The sequence below is a fragment of the Astyanax mexicanus genome, chromosome 2, assembly GCF_023375975.1.
Source record: "Astyanax mexicanus isolate ESR-SI-001 chromosome 2, AstMex3_surface, whole genome shotgun sequence".
In the NCBI taxonomy this organism is placed as follows: Eukaryota; Metazoa; Chordata; class Actinopteri; order Characiformes; family Acestrorhamphidae; genus Astyanax; species Astyanax mexicanus.
Window position 1 is genome coordinate 12178787 of NC_064409.1, and position 16266 is coordinate 12195052.

General features: G+C 35.2%; 1 protein-coding gene across 1 annotated transcript; it reads right to left on the minus strand.

Annotated features, from left to right (window-relative positions):
• Window positions 1-3298: 3298 nt before the first annotated feature.
• Window positions 3299-15161, minus strand: LOC103029416 (pendrin). Its single transcript, XM_007232271.4, has 21 exons — window positions 14986-15161; window positions 13647-13784; window positions 12288-12433; window positions 12015-12125; window positions 11410-11597; window positions 11132-11296; window positions 10869-11021; window positions 10657-10739; window positions 9819-9966; window positions 9493-9606; window positions 9298-9375; window positions 7848-7943; window positions 7415-7521; window positions 7165-7234; window positions 6947-7039; window positions 6754-6849; window positions 6406-6666; window positions 5838-5892; window positions 5420-5571; window positions 4721-4798; window positions 3299-4018 (listed from the first exon to the last, which is right to left on the minus strand). Exons 2-21 carry the CDS (start codon window positions 13769-13771, stop codon window positions 3995-3997), a joined length of 2343 nt encoding a protein of 780 aa, XP_007232333.3. The 5' UTR covers window positions 13772-13784; window positions 14986-15161; the 3' UTR covers window positions 3299-3994.
• Window positions 15162-16266: the final 1105 nt, after the last annotated feature.

Genomic DNA, 16266 nt, shown 5'->3' on the forward strand with positions numbered 1-16266 from the left:
GACCTGTAGAGGTGTGAGTAAAAAACAGTCAGATATTATCTGTACTGAACTAAACCTGACCTGAATGTCCATTATTCCAAATCCAAATATCTAACTGACATGATGTAAAACATAGAAAAGTGATAGTCATAGGACACAGCGTAGAATGAGTATGCATTAATTATTGTGCAAAACAAACCTGTAAGTCCAGTAAGATATTTAGGGGATTGTTTTGGCTTCTGATGAGGTGTGCTTAATTGAATTAGATAGGCAGTTTGATTGGAAAAAAGACTATTTGGAACTTGCCTCCATGGAGAAACTTTTATTTATCCAGTTATTCATTCAGTATGAGTCCGGTTGCGAAAAGTGTCCAACTAGGTCTCTCTTTCTTTCTCGCTCGCTCTCTCTCTCTCTCTCTCTGACTGTCTCTCTTTCTTTCTCTCTCTGTCTCTCTCTCTGATGTAAGTGATTGACACCACTAATATAATTTAATTTTATCAATCTAAAGCTGATATTTCTTTAAAAGAACCCAAACATTAAAATACATCCAGTAATTAGAAAAAAAAATATTTGCAGTTAAAGTAATGCTGTTTTTGTTTTTAATAAAGTGCCACAATCAGGCTCAATGTTTGTTTGTTCCACCTAGATCGAAAGATCCTCTCATGATGAGAGTAGGAGAGAACCCTGGTTTCAAACATTTAATAAAAGAGCTTTATTTAACGTTCCATCCAAAAAAAAAAAAAAACATGATTATACTAAAGTTAATGTTTTATTATGAAGTGGATAATGGTAAGGCTATACAGAATGTCCTGTTTGTAGCCTGATACAAATACATGTTATAGCTGTTTAATGGAGGAAGAATTAGAATTGAACTGTTGTATCAGAGAATAAAAAAAAAATACATATTAGAGATGATTTCAATAAAAAGGATAAAAAACTACACAGAGCAGACAAAATGGTGGAGTTAACAATAGACACTAAACTTCTTATATTTAATATGCTGATGATACATTATGCATCTCTGTAACCCTACAAGTTGGTTGTGCTCCGCTAATTATGAGGGGCCGGTCTAAACCAAAAATGCCAGGGCCTATTTTTTGTCCCAGTCCAGCCCTGATCTAGTATACTAATATATACTAATATATTTTAATATATCGCTGCCAGTGACAGCAAAGATGTGAGCAGAAGCTACTGTTTATTGGATTTGTTCCAGCACAGATAAGTGATAAAACATGAAATAAAAGATAACAGCACTCATTAGGTTAGGCATCCTTCTTTCATCGCTCCAGTCAGTTGTTGGCCCTTTTAAAGGTGGACTCTGGGAGTTCTGGAAACTGTGACTGGTCCGCAGTGTTGCACATTCCTCCTACAACCATCATTCAAATGTTCTACTTTAGTGCTTTATTTATCGTTCACTGCATACTAGGAACCCCACAATAGGCCTGTCTGATGTTTTGGAGATGATCTGACCCTGTCGTCTAGCCAAAACAATCTGAATCTTGAGAAAGTCACTCAGATTCTTGCTTTTCACACATCAGCTTCATGGACATCAGCTTCATAAAATGTCATTAAAACTAGATATCTATTAATCTTTATATATATATATATATATATATATATATATATATATATATATATATATATATATATATATGGTTATATTAAGACACGTGTGGTTGTCAAAATCAATACATTAACAGTCAGAAATGACTTGTGTAACTACATTTGTAAAGCTGTTGATTTAATGCATAAAAAACGCTGCCTCGTGACTCCTGCTGGACTGTAACAGAAGCTTATCTCCTTTCTGAGTCCACAGGGAGCTGTGATATCAGACTCACTCTTGGCGAGCACTTTCAGTTCCCATATACTCAGACCTCCCACTTACCACATTGTCATGCTTTAATTAGTTAATTATTACAACAACTCCAGTCTTTTTCATTAGTTTTGCACATCCAAATATACCCAGAGTCAAAAAAAAAAAATTTGAAAACACCTATTATTTAATTAAATAATTAAATAAATAATAATTTAATCAAAACAAATGTTTCACCAGCAGAAAATTTAGCACACTGTTAGGGACAGAATTATAAATATTTTAATTATTAGCTCTGTAATTGACCTTTATTGCAAATTGTGCCTTATGTGACTAAAGATCTATCTATGTTTATACCCACATTCCACCTGTCAACAATATCTACCATCTAAAACTATACAACTGTTGATTTAAAATGTGATTTATCTTTAAGTAAGTAGATCTGTATAAATATCCGGAACATTTATGATGCTGCCAGCACCTATGAGTGCACTAAATTATATAATTTGGGCATGACAGTCCACTATAAAACATTTTTATGTCAGAAAAGTGTTGCTAAGTACTAAAACCTTTTGTATGACAACTAAAAGTATGAATCTGAATTTTACGGAAAACTTTTTGTGTGCAATGTTTGTCTCCCTCTAGTGGGAGATTTGGTTGTAAAAACTGTAGTAATAGAATATCTACACTGGATATACAGAATGAGTCTACCTGTGATTTTCATTAGAGGTGTTGTTTATATCCCATAATACTTTTAAACATTTAAAGGAGCTCTAAAGTACCCAACAGTAGTAGTCATTGAGCTCAGTGTTCTTTAACCAGGCAGGTCTTTGTTTTCATTTGATTTTATCTTGACAGGTACTGGGGCATGATCCCAAATAACTCGTTATGATTCCTCAGTTTTGCTTCATTTTCCTGAACTAAGAACTATTTCTATTCAGTACCTCTAAAATTTATTTATTCGTCATTTAATTTATTTTATGTTATGAAAGTCTTTTGGGGGTTTAATGCACTTTGTAATGAAGCAATTGTTTGATGACCTACACTGACAGGAAAAAAGTATGGGCACCTGGAAGATGATGACCCTATGAAATGTTCTTTAAAGCAATGGTCTTAGTCTTCCAGACCTCAACATTTCATCATAGGGAATGGCAACCTGAACAGGGCTCTGAAACAGGAGCTTTGTATAACACACTAACTACTTCATTTCCTTCTTCCCCTCCTTCACTCCTGTATTCTATTATCTCCATTTGACCTCCTTTAGGCAATATCTAAAGATGTTTTTACCATTAACTTCTATTACTTTTGTACTTCACTATTGTAAGTCGCTTTGGACAAAAGCATCTCCCAAATGAAATGTAATGTATAAGTGCTTTTTATGCTCTACATGGTTTGTGTTTTAAGTTGTCAATGAAGCAACCAAATGTATTGGCTGACAGTTTTATTATTAATTTATATATATTTATTAATTATATATGAGTATATAAAAAGATGATACAGACACAGTTTATAAGTATTGCATTTTAGTTTTAATTACAGTGACAGAGACCAGAGAGCAATATGTTACATATTAGCACATTAGAGTAAAAATAATTGTAGTTTCCTGAAAGAAAAACACTTTTGCACAGATACTGTAAATGTAGAGAGATGAAAAAGATAGTAGAGGGAAATGTTTAAATGTTGGCACTATGTCAAAATCTATTCAGAAACAGAGTGCAGAGTATAGATGATCTTATAACAGTATAAGTAGTATTAGTTAATTTATTATATCTTCATTTACATGTTTCTCCTGTTTGGAAGCTGCAGGTGTAGGGAACTAAACAAACTAAAAGGCAGTAAATACAGTGCAGTACAAATTTGCTGTCTTACTGCATGAGTTCTCTTTGGTTGTGTCAAACTTTCTCAGATTGCAAACTGTAAGTGCTTCAAATTGTTTAGAACGTGACAAAGAAATTAATTCCTGAAATGACTTAAAGAGTCATTCTCTCATAATAAAAAAAATCTGTGATTGTTTTCTCATCTCAGACACATGCATGAGAATACTTATTGAAATGTTTTAAAGCAGGTTAAAGCTTCATTTTGGAATAAATTAGACTGGAAGATGATAACCCTCATTCTGGCTATACATATCCTCTGAAAATACGGCATGGCAGGTCCTGAGCAAGTCCTCATATTCTCTCCTCAGAAAGTTATGATTCAGGCTCAACTTGAGAGTCCATGGATAGCCTGGAGAAAAAACAGAGAGACTCTGTGTTAAAGAGGGCGTGTTATGTATGTACTGTGGATTTATTTATTTATTTATACAATTTGCATTGTACATTTTGAGTGCCTACCAACCCACAAACTGTGCGTTTGCTAGTGCGAACACACACTGAGGTTGAACAGGAGGGCGGGTAAAGGAAAATATTTATTCTGGGTCGTTTTTCCTGTGGTCAGAGTGTGAACCTGTTGGTGTGGTGAGTGAAGAAAGGGAGGAGTCCAGAGTGTGGTTCTATAACTCCACAAAAGGACAATATTGTCAGTTTTTTGTGAGCTTCCCAAGCAGTGCAGAGATTGTACACCTCCTATGAGTTGCAGGTTCTTCATGCATATTGATAGTGGCTACCAAAGGCTGCAAGTCATTTACAATATGCCAGAAAACAGAATACTGTATAGGCTATATAAATCCAACTAAGGCAGCATATATAAATCCAATGCCAGTATGGTGGACAAAGGACATATTTTATTGGTTTCCCTGCTTTAACACATCAGTGGGAGCCAGGACCAGAACTTAGGTTTGCAATCACAAAAAAAATAAAATAAATAAAAATCAATTTCTGTTTGGATGGAATAAATGAATTATTAGTTCAGTTGTTTACAGCATTTAAATGAAATGATATATCTATACTGCATTAGTTTTAAGTAGGCAGAATAATTCAAAGAGCTCACCAAGCGCTGATTGTCATAGGTCTCAATGAAGTCCTCATCTTCAACATATGGTATTTTATCGTCCTGCATCTGGGAAATCTAAAAAAAAAAAAGGATAAGCATAAACCCATAATAGAAAGTTACAGACAGTTCCAATCTTGAATTTCTTAAAATATTTTGTGTGTTTAACCTTAAAACCTTAAATAAAAACGTATAATGGCTTAATTTTCTATTTTGCCCAGTACAGTACACACAGTGTGTCTGAGCCTGCCCTGTTTTTGAACATGATCTTCCTTGACAAATATGAAAACCACAAGAAAATTGGAAATTCTGGTTCTAGTTTGGTGGCAAAACATGAGCAGGTTATGCAGGCGATCTCATGGAAATTGAGGCTAGATTCTTATCATCAGCCCTCACCTACCATGATAGAAGTTTGTGTAGAAACATTGCTTGTGTATGTACTATATTCAAGAGGAATTTTAGGAATGTAAGAGATGAGGGCAATAAAATCTGATGCTGTACCGTTTAGACTATAAGAGAATTTGCTCTAAAAGTCATATAAAGTCCTGCTTTTAAACCCAATTACTTTATTATTCAGTTTCAGGTCTCATGTATTGTTTGTTGCTCAGTGCACATTTTGATCATCTTCAGCTTAAAAATAACTTTCTTGACTGTAGATGTTACCACTGAAGTGCAATTGTATTGTATTATGCTGCCTACCTTCTCTGCAAATGTGTCTGATCCATCTGCAGTCTCACTGCCTGTTTCCATCTTGATGTAGAGAATGGCATCATGCACAGTGAGAAACAGCATGCCTCTGTGCACCATCTCATCAAAGAAGCCCATGGACTCCATCTTCAGGATGATCTCATCTGTAATATGAAGAGTACTAGATATATTCTGATGTCTGCCATCTGGTCTTCTATTTGTAAATGTTAATGCTTAAAATCCATGATTCACAGTTATTAATTATTACTGGCAGTTATATATGTACATGTGTACAGTATGTGTATATGTGAGTGCATGCAGTGGCATATTACAAAATCTATTTAAAAACATGAAAGTACTTTTAGTTTATAAAGCTTTATTTTATCATACCACTCACAATCCTACACATTATATATATATTTTTTCCTACCATCACACCCTGCGATATAGACGTTGACCCCAATGCGTAAGAATTCCTTTATGATCTGTAAAGAATTAAGACAAATATTAAATAATTGTTAAATTCATATATGTTGCAGCCTGTCACTATAAACAGTTTGTGTTACAGTAATGGTATGTTTAAGGGATTTCTAGCACGGTGTGCAGTAGTTGCAGCTGATTCATCTGCAAATCTCAGAATGCAAATATAAATATATGCATGAGTTCACAAGTTCATAAACATTCAGTTCACAACAAAGCAAATATAAACAGACATTATACAGAAATGTATTTTTGCCTACTTATTTATTCATCTTGTTTTTCTGTTTTTTAATCTGGTTTCTGTATATGGACATATTGGGACACCTCCCCATTAACTGTTTTTCTGAAATCAAGGATATTAAAAAAGATTTTATTCTGCTTTTGTTGGAGTAGCTGTCTCTACTCTCAGGGACAGTAGGCTTTATACTAAATCCTCATTGTTATAAGGATTTGATTGCATTCAGCATTTAGAGATGGTAAGGTCATAATGTTCCCCATCCAAAATAATGAATACTTACCAATTTTAAGGACTTTGCAGCCATTACGTCCAAGAAGGAAACAGCCGTGAAATCCATAACAAAGCTGTGGATATCGACTTTAGGGACTGTCACACCGCCAGGTAATGAGGAGGACCAGTCCACCTGCATCTCCACATCTTTTGCAGATATTGTCCCGTTCGCTGCTCCCTTCTGAGATTTGGTTTCCACTTGTTTGGGGTCCTGTTCAGATTCAAACGCTTCGTTCTCCACACCCAGGGTACCCACAGGCACCAGCCCGTTCTGCAAGAGATAAAATGATAGTGAGGATAAAAAAAATCATATTTCAACAGAAGGATTGGACTTTAGAGAGCAAACAAGTCAAAATACCTCAGTGATTTTCAGCTTCCCGTTTTTAAGTAGCCTGTGAATCTTCTTTAGAGCCTTGTTTCTTTTCTTAAAGACCTGCACTGCATCAAATCCCACCTGTGAAGGACAGTTAAACATAAAAACGCATAAAATGTCTGCAAAACTCTTCAGCAATTACATAACATTTTGTTTAAAGTCATTCATTTCAACTCACTTTGCTTTTTATCTGATCCTTGAGAAACTCGATATTAGCAAAATAAATGGGTGCAGTGCATTTGAAAATCTTTGTTCCAGGGAACTCTGTTATCTAGAAGGGAAATACATTTTTTGACAAGAAGACAAATAATATAAATATCAAATCATTAGTGAAAAGGAATGGCTGAGTGAATGGACACAGAATGGATACACAGTATTTCTGTGTTTCTTTCTTACATTTTTGTAGTCTTTCATATTCTTGTAGATTTCTGTGGTGGGTATATTACCAAGTGTTGCGCAGGATGGGCTAAATAAATTCGTTAAAAAAAATGAATAAATAAAAAAATACAACACCCAACAAATCTTATTAAATTACATTTTTAACTGAGAATACCTGTGAAATCACTGATTTTTGCAATTCTTAAATTTAAAAAATTATTTTCTGTCATTTCATTTAATGTTATATTAATGTACTCAAGCTACTTACAACTGTGTCCTGATAACAACCGTGGCCAGCTCAATAACTACACCCGTCAGCAAACCCACATCCAGTCCCAAGAAGATGCAAGCAATAAATGTAAACACCCAGATAAGCTGTAAAATTACACAAGAATTCATCAGCAAGATGACAGTTTAAAATGGCAGTTAACGTGAAGAAATTCTTAATTGTGTTAAAACATACCAAATAAAAATAAAGGAGCTTCTGATGTTTCTTTAAATAGTGCTGTAAAAACCTGTGTTTAAGTGTGTAATGGTTCACAAAGGACTCGTTTTATTCACACCGTGGTGTGAATCTCAAATTTTATAATGAGTATGGTATGATTAAGGAAAAACAAACAAAAAACACAAGACTAACCATTAGCATTTTCCTTTAAATTTGCACAATTTACGTGTTTACCACTGTATGTGTGATGACTTACGCAGTCGGTCTTGTTCTTTCTCCACAGAATGGGCACATCATGCACCTGCATGAACATGCCTTTCAGATTGGAAACAACAATGGCTCCCAACACTGACTGCAAATCCAGAGAAATAACAGAAAGGTGGGTGTTAAACTGCAGGAATGTATCATGCCATTGTCATTCTTGAACATTTTTGAAAAGGAAATGAGGACATGTGACACCACAATGTTTCTGGCTGAATCTCAAATACTTCATTACTACTACAATATGTCTACATGCAGATAGTATTAAATTTCAGATTTATACATAGCAACACATTGTTCTATTACAAATATACAGTGTAATGCTCTGTTTAGATTTAGAAAATTCCTGACTTGCACAGGACATTACTTCAACAACTGTGCTTTCTTCCCTCTTCATGGTTTATAGATATCTCTCATTATTAAATACCATCCCCATATGCTGGACAATTTTAACAGTATGTTAATTCCAGGCACATAACAGAAATTGGAAAGTAGCCACAGCTTTAGGGAGGAAGCAGGGAGTTAATAGGCAGACCAGGAGTTTAACACAGTGGACAGAATGTCCTAAACTGTGTAATATGGCTTATTGGATCATTCCTCAAAGAGAAATCCCCCAGGCCCTCAAAAGAAGAAGGAGATTATAATTCATATGTTCAAACGTTCCTATAAAGACACAGTGATGTGATACAAGGTGTATGATGACCCTGATTAAAATAAACTGCAAAATTATCAAACATGCTCTTTAAAATCATTTAATGAAGGTTTTTTTTTTTAACTTTAAATAAAATATTTTGTGAAATGATTTAAACAACTATTTTGTAAGTGGTGAACTCTTTATTTTTAAGTGCACTGCTAATTGGAATTCAGCCTACATCTTTAGTGGTTTCTTGCTATTTGCATAGTTTTGAGTTTTGTAATTTTGTGTTTTAGTTTTCATGTAAAATGTTTACGTTAATGTCAGCAAATTATTTTAGTAATTATGATTGATTATGGTATTTATTCTGTTTCTAGTCAATGTTTAAATCAATGTTACTACTACTGTTACAATGTTATTATTATTATTATTACTCGTCTTTTTGAACTGCTGCTGATGCAGCATTGTTGAGTAGCCAATACACTGCAATACATGAGCTCACAGACACCTTGTGCTGGTCGACATCACCCAAAGAGATATAAAGGGAATGAGCGCAATCTGCCCACACAGAGAGAGCAAGGTCAGTTGTGCTCCCTCAGGGCTCTGGCAGCTGATAACAATCTGCATGACTGGGATTCGAACAAGCGATCTTTCAATCATAGTGGCAGCGCTTTAGGTCAATGGACCACTCCCCACCCCATCATCATTAATACTTATTGTGTTCTCTGTGTATTGGTTTGTACTGTACTCCTGTAGTTTAATGGAATTTTAATACAATATTCATTTCATATTTTGCATCCCTTTGACATACCTTCTGTAGAGGCTGGAGAAGAGGCCCCAGAGCCACAATCACTATCAGCACCATCAGAGCTGATATTATGCTTGCCACCTGAATCACATTTATCAGTGAGTACAACACATTTCCATGTTATGAAAATGTAATTTCACATTCATTCACATATTCATGTGTCTTATGTACTAAGTGTGCATATGACGTGCAGTATACCTGAGTCTTCCCTCCTGTGCTCTCCTGTATGGCTGTGCGGGAGAGTGCAGTGGTGGCCACGAAGCCTGAGAAACAGCCACAGAATATGTTGCTGATGCCAAAGGCTATCAGCTCCTGTTAGAAAAGGGGGAAGCTGGTTAGAAACCAGCACATTTGCTTTGACCTGCATTCCAGATTGATGGGAGTCACCAGATTTGTCTGTTCTAGCAGGTAATGTTGACCTTCAACTATCAGGTCGGTCAGTGTGTCCTCTTACTAAAGGCCAGAAGAAAACATCCACTGCTGCACATTTTGTAGCTATACTCTCTACTCCTTTACACACATACCTGATTCCCATCAACCGTGAGATCATGCTTTGCAGCATAGACCTTAGCTACTGATATAGCTATGGCATAAGACACCACTCCAGTGGAAAAACTGGGGCCGCCAAAGCTGCTAAAAAGTGACACATCAGGCGGTCGAGGTGGAATAAACCTGTTTAAACAGATAAAAACATGAACACATGATTTGTGGAAAGGAAAATACATCATATGGACACAAATATAATAGTAAAACTGTTCATTTTTATTTCTAAAATCAAGTTTTAGTGCCAGAAAAATAAACTAAATGATGAATTGAAAAACAAACTGTATCCTACAATTAAACAGTCTAAAGAGTAGCCCTTAAGATCATGTCATATACTATCATCTGTTACAAACAAATGTTTATTTATTTGCTACAACTAGTATTGTGTCTCATGACCTTTGTCATGTGCCTTTGAAGCTAAATATTGTGCTGTTCACATGTTCTGTGGATTATGTGTTTGGGGCTTGCAGCATTGTCTGTTCATATGGGTAGTTTTAGCCAGAGACCACCAGTCTCAAACATTAACACTGACTGTGCTGTCAGCTGAGGGTGGTAATTCCTTATACAACATATTCCTGACACATGACAGCATGCTTTATCTGTTACCCACTATCTATCATCTCTTGAACTGCAATAATTCATCACACTTTTCCATGGGCATGCTGGCCAGTGACAACTTATACTTATAGATGTTTGTGTTTCTAAGCTGTTCTGTGAAAAAACATTCTTTACATAATGCTATCCCATGAATTTTGGCATGTCAGTGTATTTACAGGTTCTGACCAAGTACATGTTGTAGGTAAAACAAAGTGGGCTCACCCTCTTGGGATGGTGCGAACAATTCCAGCGCCGTAATTTGTGCTGAGGTCCATTGCATAAGACACCCCTGAATCGATGATTGTCTATTATGGAGGCACATGAAGAGAGGAGAGTTTTTTTATTTTTCAGTGTATTATTGAACTAATTATGACATTTTCATGTTTTGAGTAAACAAACATCATTAATAACAGCAGAATAGAGCTAATACATACCACAATCACTTCAACAGGAATAGGCACTGGAAGCTTATGCTGGAATTTGGCGTTAAATTCTTTTACGCCCATTACCACAATGATGGTCAGCACTGCAGCGATCAGGTCAACCATGTTGGTTTGTTTAATGTTTTTAAATATGTCACCAATAGTCTAAAAATAGAAAGAGCGAATGCAATTAAATAAGTAAAGCAACTTTTTTAAAACACCTAAATAATATTAAAGAATCATCTAAATAAAGCTTGCAACATCACAAAACGTACATAAAAGAAAGACAGGATGCCATTGTAGTTGCCGGTGGGAACGTTAAAGATCAATTTGAGCTGGGAGACGACGACGTGAAAAGCTGCTGCTGTGGTGAAGCCGCCCACCAGTGGGTCAGACAGGTACCGCACCAGGAAGCCTACCTGGGCCACACCCATACCGAACTAGGGGAGAAACAAATAAAGGATTTTTTTAGGAATGTGTTGCTGCATCATTGCACATCATTCAATCATGTTGAGCTTCTTTCAGTCAGAACTGCAAAAATATCCTTCTGTACCTGAAAGAGTCCTATCAGAACAGTCATAGTAGTGGCTATGGAGAGTCTGTTGGCATCCCTTTGTGTTACGTTTAACACCAGCGTGGCTGTCCCATTCACGGTAGTATTCCCTGGATGCATGAACAGCTCATCAGGAGCAAGACTGAGTACCACCGCTCCCTGCATCAGACAGGTGACTGGAAAAGGACCTGTAGGGTCAGGGAAAGAGGAGAGAGAGAGACAGACAGACAGGGAGAGGTTAACCATGCACAATACTTTTTAGTACCACCCTAACCAAAAGCCATTTTTTCACTTTTAATCTGGCAGTTGTTCTCTACCACTAGAAATAAAATCTTTTTACATTGAATTTCATTGAATGTTTAGAGGGTTTCATCTTTCTACTATAAAGGTTTCTTTTCTGAGATTTTTTTTTTTGTCTGACAGCGATAATATGTAATTTGTTCCACTTAAACCAGACCAATTCTCAATACCCAGATTTGTTGTTTGCATGAACAACTCTTCCTTTGTTTTTGCAGAAACATTATTTGATGTTTTGGTGCACCACCTTGTGATGCTTCGCGTACCACAGCTCGAAAACTGCTGGTCCTGAGCAACAGTAAACTTACCCACAGAGAGGTGTCTGGAGGTGCCCAGGATGAAGTAGGTGAGGATGGGGAAGAAAGCAGCATAGAGTCCATAAACAGGACCAACCCCAACCAGCAGTGAATAGGCCAAGCCTGCAAGAAAAATATGCACTTTATTATAATAACACTACAGTATATAGAATAGAATTTTGCACTTTTGGTTAACTGCATTTCATTGGCTCTGTGCCTGTACTTTGTGCAATCACAATAACATTAAAAGTAATCTAACGCATTTGTTTACAGAGCAGCGCTTACCTTGTAAAGCACACACCATTCCAGTGGTGATTCCAGATACAATATCGCCAGGTAGCCACTGCCTCAGCTGATAGATTGGGAGCCATTGCAAGATTGGGAAAAACTTCTTGATGATTATTAGGGGAAGTTTAGGAGTCAGTGTGGATCTGTAAAGAGCAAGTAACACATCCACATGATGCAAACATTTACCAGTAACTGCTTAAGGGTACAAGTATTTGTCATAGATGAAGTTGAACATATTTTTGTATTTATTTGAATTATTTTTACTAAAGGGATGTAACAAATGTTTCAGAGCAGGAACATGCGAAGAGCCCTTGTCTTAATCTAACACATATAAATACTGTCTCCTCCCATTTAACTCTGCATTTCTCTCATTTTTGGATGTCCACTCTTTTAAAGGCTCCTCCTAAATAATCACATGCTGATGGCATGTTCCGAAGTAACAAAATTCAAGTTGTGCACCAAAGAATTTTACACAACTATTTTCCAATTGCTTTTCACTTTATAGAAAGAATTAAGGAGAGGGTCTTGGTGGGCATTATATATGATATTTCAGGTTATTTTAACTTGTTATTAATTTCAGAAATATATTGCTTTAACAAAATAAATAATATTATGTATTAAGAATTAATATATAACATATTTTACACATTCAGTTGAAAAAAAAAACCTATAAAGGTCTGTTTTATAAACTGTAACTGATTTTGTATAAAATGATAAATGTGTATACATTTTTTAAAAAAGTAACAAAAATATAATAATGTAACAACAAAAATTTACCAAAAAAAAGTGTAGCATTTATAGTGCACGCATAAAAACTGCAAACAAACAATTAAAAGTTAATACAGTAAATAGCAAAACAAACAAAAATATTTTTTAACTTGTCAAAAATGTTTGTGATATTATTGCGTACAATAAAACATGGCTCACTCATAATTGTCTGTGTTACTTGAATGATATTTGGAAACAATGTCTACAAAAACTATTCAAAGCCTGTGATCCTCAAAGATGTCAAGAAAATTGTGTAATTTGAAATATCAGGCAACAGGTCTGTACCAAAGGCAGATTCTATCTACCCAATATAATTTATTTTTATCTAAATGGACACATGGAGTGTACGATTAATATTATGACATATTATGACTGAACTCGACCATTACCGCTTTATATTATTTATATTATTTTTCCAGTATCATACAGCCTTAGTAGGCTATGACATGCTGGCTTCATGACAACTAGGAACAGCACACATTAAATCACTTCCCCCTCACTAATTTGTATCAGTAATTGTCCAGCTAAACCTGCCGCAGGTGTAAGGAGTAGCAGTAACTGAGATTGTATAGAAAAAGCAACACTCACCTTGCAGAGTTTGTGAACTTCTCCTTAAAGGTCTTCCTCTCTCGCACTTGCCTCTCATTGGCATGTTCAAAGGCTCTTGTGGAGTAGATGGGTCGGGCCACGAGGTATTGGTTCTGGCCGTCCATCCTGAATGATTACCTGATTTTGGAATGGGAGAGTTTTTTTAAAGTGTCCACACAGCTCAGCGTCATTTCACAGAAACAGTTACTGTCTGTAGCCATAGTGAGATTAATATAAACAAGATAAAAACAGTAAGTGTAAATGTTTGGCTTAAACTAAAATTCTCTTTGATTTTTGATTTTAGGATGATGTCTTTGATAATACTTGGAGGCTGATTGCTATTCCGGAATGGTCTCATTAGAATCATTAGAGTGCATAGTCACAGCAATTAGGAGAAAAGCTTTTAAAGTCTTTTATTTTGTTTGTTAATTCATATATTGTATTCATATATATGTCCTGTAAACAGTAATGCAGAAACATTTGGGGAAAAAAATCAAAAACAAAGTTTCCATATAGGTGAGGAAATTCACAGCTTGGTTTAAGACAGAAAATGGTAACATTGACCTCTGTCAAATTAGACACAAATTATAAATATTAAAATAAAAAACAGTGTACAAATTTGTGTGTGGATTTATAAGTAATGTTTTTTTATAAAAAAGATTTGTATGAGTCTTTATAAAATATGTTTATAATATAAAACATTTTTTCATTTTGTTTAGTTCTTCTTCTTCTGTTCTTATTAACCAAATCTCAAACAAGCTGTTTTAGAACATTTTCTTTGAACATAAGGCAAAAAAAGTTCAATGCTTGATATAATTACATGTTTTACTATTATTAGTATTAGTATAAATATTTATAATAAAAACTAAAAACCGATCAATTAGCAGATATAAAATAAAACAAACCAAATGCAACTCCTACCCGTCCCACAACAAAAAGCCCAGCTCCATTTTCCCCTGGTCTCTCTGTAGTCAAAAGGCAACCACTCACCCAAGTCATCTATTGACCAATCTGCACATACTGACATTGGAAACCCCTCAGCTCTGAGGAAACCACAGGAGGGGAAGAATACAGAGCACTGGCCTGAATAAGAGGGTTTGTATCCAGAGTAAAGTGAGCAGCCTTCCTCACATTATGTTCACATTAAGTCACTGATTCCTCGGGTGCTAAGTTTCTAAGAAAACATTTTAATTGCTGTGGAAACTTTCTGTGAAAAGGGGAAGTGGTTCTTCTTCCATGGTATCACTTCAAAGAGGGATGTGGCAGCTTTATATTTAAATTGTAAATTGTGAAATAAGCAAAATAAATATAAATAATAAGCAAAATCATATATCCTTACCTTGACCAATTTACGTTTGCAATTGAACTTCTTACATCAATTTGAAGAGAACACATTGGTCATCCATGTCTTGTTTGTTGTGAATCCCATATATTAAATGTTTGTTCTGATTATACTTCTTCTTTTTCTTTCCCTTCTCTCCTCCTCTTTTTCACTCAGAGGAAAAACCTGTATCCCTGTCTTTTGCATTTATTTATAAGCAGACTTGGGGCTGTGGGAGGTCTGTTATGACTGTGGCAGTGGAGACAGCTAGGGCGTATGACATCAGGGCATCTGTCACTGTCTAGCGTGTCACATTTAAGTCTGAAAATGTGTATACATTATTACATTTTGTGTTTTCTTTTTTAACTGTGTGAACGAGAGATGCATACAATTAATAATATTTTTCCAGAAATTTAGGGATGGACACTATACTGGCTATAGGTTTAGCTTTTTTCTGATGAGACTGAGATTACTTATCTGAAGTTTTTTTTTAACCTTTATAATCCTGTAATTCATAATCCATGCTGTAATATCAGAATTTGGCTGTATTCAGGTTAAATGTTTGGCTATGTGGTGATGAATCATCAATTTTTGAGCTTGCTGGGTTGTGGTAGTTCAGATGTGCTTCAGTTTCCGAGTAGGGCCTGCACATGTCTTTGTAAGACAGTTTCCTAGTACGTGTGTTTTGTAGTTAGTTCTATTTGTAGAGCTTTCCCTGTTTGTGTGTAAGCTGTTCTGTTGAGGAAATGCTTACACAAAAACACTGATACAAGCTGGGATTATGTATTTTACCAATATTCTACACAAAAATGCTTAAATTTGTAGATTGAAATGTCAGGGCTCACTAATAACCAACGAAACACGTGGAACCTAGGGTGTTCCAGATTGATTGAAGTGAAAACCTGCAGCCACATTGGTCCTTTGTGGATAAACTTTGTGACCAATTGCTTAAGAATTTAGATGACCAATGTGTAACATTCGAAGCAATGTACAAAAATGAACAATATATATATATATATATATATATCAAAAATGAACAATATATATATATATATATATATATATATATATATATATATATATATACACACAAAATGTAATAAAAAATATACAGAGACTACAGAAGTGAGTTAGAGAGAGATAGTGGAAAGTAAAACATTTTCTAACTAAATATAAATATGTGTATGTGAATCTTCCACTTTGAGCACATTGTGAGATATGGAGAATCCCAACCTGCGGATATGAATGAACAATTTAGAAAATAAAGAACTAAGATACCAAAAAATCTAAAAAAAAAAA